General features: G+C 34.9%; 1 protein-coding gene across 2 annotated transcripts in view; it reads right to left on the bottom strand.

Moving 5' to 3' along the window:
* The window catches only part of LATS1 (large tumor suppressor kinase 1), a 46,506-nt gene that overhangs the window by 9,952 nt on the left and 30,909 nt on the right, over positions 1-5,645 (bottom strand). For both annotated transcript variants that reach the window (XM_012655562.1, XM_012655563.1), the window contains 2 exons: positions 3,843-5,356; positions 1,246-1,828 (listed from right to left, as the gene is read on the bottom strand). In XM_012655562.1, coding sequence (XP_012511016.1) covers positions 1,246-1,828; positions 3,843-5,356 — 2,097 coding nt within the window. The remainder of the gene's footprint in view (positions 1-1,245; positions 1,829-3,842; positions 5,357-5,645) is intronic.

The following is a 5,645-nucleotide window of genomic DNA, read 5'->3' as shown; positions in this document are numbered from 1 at the left end:
TATAGATGGTATTTAAAGCCATGATGGGATGAGGTCACCTAGAGAATTATATCTGAAATTAACCTAACTGTAACAATCATACGGGATGTTTGATCAAAATATGATTTCTATCCTCCAATGAAGATTTTTAATAAAAAGACTGGAATAGAGCCTAGGGATCATATTTTTTAGAGCCCCAAGCAATAATTCAGGTGAATCTGAGGAGACACTAAATTCCATTATGTCAAACATTAAAGTAGGTTCAGATGTCTCAGTTCTATCCATGTAATGTCAATTGACTTATGTTCACAGAAGCACAGGAGGCTAATAATACTTACCTCAGAGAATTGTCATGAGCATTAAATTAGAATATACTGTATGTAAAGCACCTGGTACATAGTAAGTATTCAACAAATGTTAGATCAACTTACACTTCCATTAGCGCTTGAAGGAATCTTGGTAAGGCAGTGTGGTGTAGTAGAAATAACATGGGCCCTGTAATCAGACAAACTTGGGTTCAAAGCCTAGCCCTTACACTTAATTTCTGTCTGACCTTGGGCAAGTTACTTCATTTAACTAGGCCTCACTTTCTTCATCCTGTCTCACAATGTCATTGTGAGGATTATATGGAATCATGTACATAAAGTGTTTAGGGTTAAACAAGTTGTGTAATAGTCACACAACGGAATCCTAAATAGCAGTGAAAATATTACATGCGATAACATGGAGGAACCTCAAACATATAAAGGAAGTCAACACAGAAGAATACATATAGAATGATTACATTTAAATATAGGTTCAAGAGTAGGCAAAATGAAATAATGTATTGTTCAGGGATATATACATATGTAGTAGAAGTATAGAGGAAAGTAAAAAACTGATTGCCAAGTTCTGAAGTAATGGTTATCTCTGTGGAGGAGAGAAGGGGAAGTGACTGTTTAAGGGCTTCTAAAGTACTGAAAATCTAGTTCTGAAACTGAATGGTGGATATGGGGCTTCATTTAAAAATTATTTTAAAAACACTGACATATTTCAAAGGTAAACGGTTTCACTCAAAAATGTTAAAGATATTTAGAAATTATCAAATCTACCATATTCTTTCATTTTATAAGTCTAAATACCTAAAGGATTCAATCATGTTTATGCAACACAGTCAAGACCTGACCCAGGTCTTCTGGCTCCCATCCAGTGATGAACCATCTCATATTTTACTTCATTACTAAATCACATTATTATGAACAAACTAAATTTTATGAGTTTACTTACCACTTTGATAGTACTTAGAATCATGTGTCCATCTGAAGCCAGTGCAGAGGCCAAAGTCAGTCAATTTAATATGACCATCACGATCAATCAAAATGTTATCAGGTTTAATATCTCTATGAATAAAACCCATTTTATGAACACTTTCGACTGCACAGGTAAGTTCTGCTATGTAGAATCGTGCCAGGTTTTCTGGAAAGATGCCCATTCTAATTAATAGGCTCATCATATCACCGCCAGGAATGTAATCCATTACAAAGTATAAATTGTCCTTATCTTGGAATGAATAATATAGACGAACTACCCATTCATTGTCAGCTTCAGCCAGGATATCTCTTTCAGCTTTAACATGAGCGACTTGATTTCGAAGCAGAACATCTTTCTTTCGAAGAGTTTTTGTTGCATACAAAGCCTTAGTATCTACTTTTCTTGCTAGACAGACTTCACCGAATGCTCCTATTCCTAGTGTCTTTATCTTCACAAACATAGACTTGTCCATTTTAGCCCTTTTAAGACGGATATAATTAGACTCTTTTTGGCAAAGCATCTTTCTCATTTGATCCTGGGCATCTTGAGATAATCCAACCTAGGCAAATAAACTAGATGTTAAATGAGGAATTATCTTCTTCAATATTGAATATTAAGAAATAGCTTAGAAAAAATTCAGGCATATGTTCAAAGGTTAAATGCATAAAATTTTTAATAAAGCATGTTAGAAATCTAGAATATATTTCAGAGAAAATTAAAGATCAAAAGTGTGGCTTAGGAGATAGTTAACAGGATATAACGAGGTGAGTATATATGCAAATTTAGCTGTTGAGAGCAAGAAGAGGACACCAATAGCTTTCTACTCTTCTCTAATTCACTCAAAAAAATGTTCCTAATGTATAAGCATCTGTTAACATGCATCTTCATCTATCTCTCCATGCATATTCACCACAAATTATATGATTTAATTGCCTTCATCATATACTTCTCTTTGTGGAATGCCTAGGCCTCAAATATTCTTCCCATTTTATCCTTTATGAAAAAAAAAAAAAAACAACTTTCACTCCAGGCTCATTCTAAAAAACTTATGTATTAAGAATAAGAAAAGAATGCTTTCTCTAACCCACGAACCCTTTTTCCATTCTCAATAAATGTACAATAGTCATTAATAGTCAGTCTTTCCTTTTGTCTTTCTCAGGGCAGTAGAGTAAAGGTGAGACTCACAGCCAACTACTAACACAAAATGCAAAGGATTTCTCCTACTTTATTTAAAAGGAACAACATGCTTGGTTACAAAGTACCTTTTAGGTATTCTGGAATATTTTAAATAATAGTGTAACTTATGAAGATATCAAAAACAGATAAAAACCAAAACCAACTTCTAAGTAGATATGGAATACCTGTTTTTAGAAGGGAGGAACAGTTTGTTTTGGCTAATTAATAAAGAATTAAAGGGTTTAAATAGAAAGAAATTCCATTGAAAAAGTAAGGTCTAATTCTAGAAATGCAAGACTAAAATATAGCAACCTCATGCTTCTGTTAGGATGCACATTTACATGCAAAATCTTTTAAGAAGAGTGGCATGCCAGACTTAGTATAGAACTGTTTCTCTTAAAATCTTACTTGCCTACACAGTAATGGAGGCTACAGAAGTCAGCAAAGCTTCCAACACGATAAAAGTTTAAATCAGCTATTAGTGAAAGTGAAGAGGAAAAAGGAAAAATAAACTAAGAAAATACATACAGACAGACTTTAGTAAGAAATCCTAAGAACTAAAATATGGATAAGTCATAAAGATTATCATGACATTTCTCATCTAATAAAATTCAATTTACAGTAGGAATAATACTATTATAAAATCAGTTTAGAAAAATCATTTTAAAAGAATGGCTCTCTCAATTAGGTAAAGAAGTTTAATCACAAATTTAAGCCTCTTGGATTCTGAGTGACAGATGTAAGATTAGGAGTCAAATCTTTAAATTCTAAGTATATGATAAAAATGATGATGATAGTGTTCCCGTAATATCTAGTAGAGAGATCTATGTATAATCACAACATAGATTAAAGTGAATGTTTACTTATTAATATTTCCATCTCCTTTTTAATAGTTTGACTTAATAAATTTCAGCACATTTTTCTCCAGTACATTAAAAAAATGAAATTAGAAGGGAGAAAGAACTAAAGGGAGAACTCTGACACTTTCTATTAAGACCTATGTGATAAACCTATAAACTCAAAAACTTACAAGTAAAAAGAAATGTTTCATAAATGTACCAAGAGATGGGAGCCAGATATTCCTACCTTATTCTTAAATGTTATAAGTTAATGTGTAAAGCCTAGGAAACAACCCTTGTTCCAATTTCCATATAAAGGGATTATGTATACATAAACTATATACTGTAAATTATATTTTTCTTAATTTAGATAAGTTTATTATATGAAATTCTGAGTAAATCTTGAAATACTAAAGTATTTAGTATTTTTACTGACTTTTAAATTCTGTAATTGATAATATATTTAGCTATAAGAAAAATACCAGAACACAGTATTTTAAAACAAACATAAAGCAAACAGATAATAAGTATAAAAATGGACATTTTAAAAGGTTTTACCCGCATCATTTCATTCTCTAACTGTTTTTTACGATGTAGACGTTGTTGATGAGATTTGAGTACATTTTCTACATGTTGCTCCATAAAGAATTTAAATGCCTGAGGAGAATAACTTTGAATACGAGATTCTCTTCGATCTTCATCTTTCTTGTTTTTCCTCACGGTGATAGGTGAAGTTGTAATCTGTTTCTTTTCTTTATCCCCACTATCAACATTTTCATAACTCTTTTCACCCTCATCTTCCTTGGGCAAGCTAGGCTGATCCTCTTTGCTAAATTTATTGATTGATTCATATGGAGGAACAGATGGGTTTTGGTGTAGCAGGTGTTTTGGATAAGGTGGTGGTGGACCTTGATAGTTTGGAGCTTCAGCAACAGGTGGCATAACAGTCATATTTGAAGTGGTACCCTCAGAAAAAGGACTGGGTTGAACAGTTTGAGTTGGTTGTGGTATCCAAGAAGGGTGTGTAGGTGCTAAAGCAGTCTGCAGCTCCGGTTTTAATACACGCATGCTTTTCACAGGCTGTTGAATAGGAGCTGGTGTAATTGCAGTGACTGTTGTAGCTGAAGGCTGAGAATTAGCAGAGTGACTTGCTCTATTTCCTAATGGGTTATTAAAGGAATTTGACCTCACTGGTATGTTAGGTTGCCATGTAGGGATTTCATGCCCGCCACTTGGGGACGACTGGGCTGGAGCAGAAGATGACTGAGGCCAATTTGTTTGCAGTCCAGGTGCATTAATGTTATATAGTTCCATGTTATGACTATTTCTGTTTGGCACCATCATAGACTGAGGAATATTTCCATTTGTATATGATGAAGGAGCAGCAGATCCCCCTGTTTGTAGAGCAGATGGGCTTTGTCCATTAGTTGGGGCCAGAGGATATGGAGGGGGTGGCTGCCGATTCACAGTGCCAGCAGGAACAACATTTTGGTGTATCATAAACTCAGTCTGACCACTACCATTCTGAATTCCAGGTCTCCCTGGTGGAAAGTTAAACTTGCTAGAACTCTGCATGATGATTGGTTGTCTCCCAACAGGAACAGAACTTATGCCTCTCTGTCCCTGATTAGGGGGATTCATGGGGGAAGTGTTAAGAGGTGGTGGAGGATAGCCCTCCTGCCATGCCCCAGGTGGAACAGGAGAGATTCGGGAGATTACATATTCCATGTTCCCAGAATAGCGCTTTGTTTGAGAGTTTGGTTCCCATGAGGGGGGAGGTGGAGTTGTACCTCTTGGAGGGGGAGTTTGGCCTCTTGGCGGTGGTGGAGGAGTGACACTCCTTACTTGAGGTGGTGGTGGTGGGTTTACTCTTTGTCCATTGCTAGGGTGAGCTTGAGCAAATGCTGTTATACCAGATCCAGACAAAGGTCTTCCAACATCTGTCTGCGAGTTGGGACTTTCAGAATGATAGGCCACGCTTTCTCCTAGTGGTGGGCCATGTCTCTGAGGAACTAAGGATTCTTTAGAACCTTTCCAGCTTTGTTTGCGGTTAACTGATTGTTGCACACTCCCTATGATCATAAAAGAGAAAAAAAACAAACATGTTTTTAACCTCTTATTTTTGAAAAATTTAGCTTGGAATTGACACTACTAAATGATGCTCAATTCTCTTTCAAGAATTATAAAAACAGGAGTAAGTTCAAGAGATCTATATACAAAATGGTAACTATAGTTAATAACAATGTATTATACTCTTGAAAACTGTTGAGATTTTCAGTGTTCTAACCACAAAAAAATGATGTGAGTTGATGCATATGTTAATTAGTTCAATTTAGCAAAAAAAAAAAAAAAAAAAAATTA

This window comes from Propithecus coquereli, unplaced genomic scaffold (genome assembly GCF_000956105.1).
Source record: "Propithecus coquereli isolate 6110/MARCELLA unplaced genomic scaffold, Pcoq_1.0 Scaffold48, whole genome shotgun sequence".
Classification (NCBI taxonomy): Eukaryota; Metazoa; Chordata; class Mammalia; order Primates; family Indriidae; genus Propithecus; species Propithecus coquereli.
This window is presented reverse-complemented; position numbering and strand designations above follow the sequence as displayed.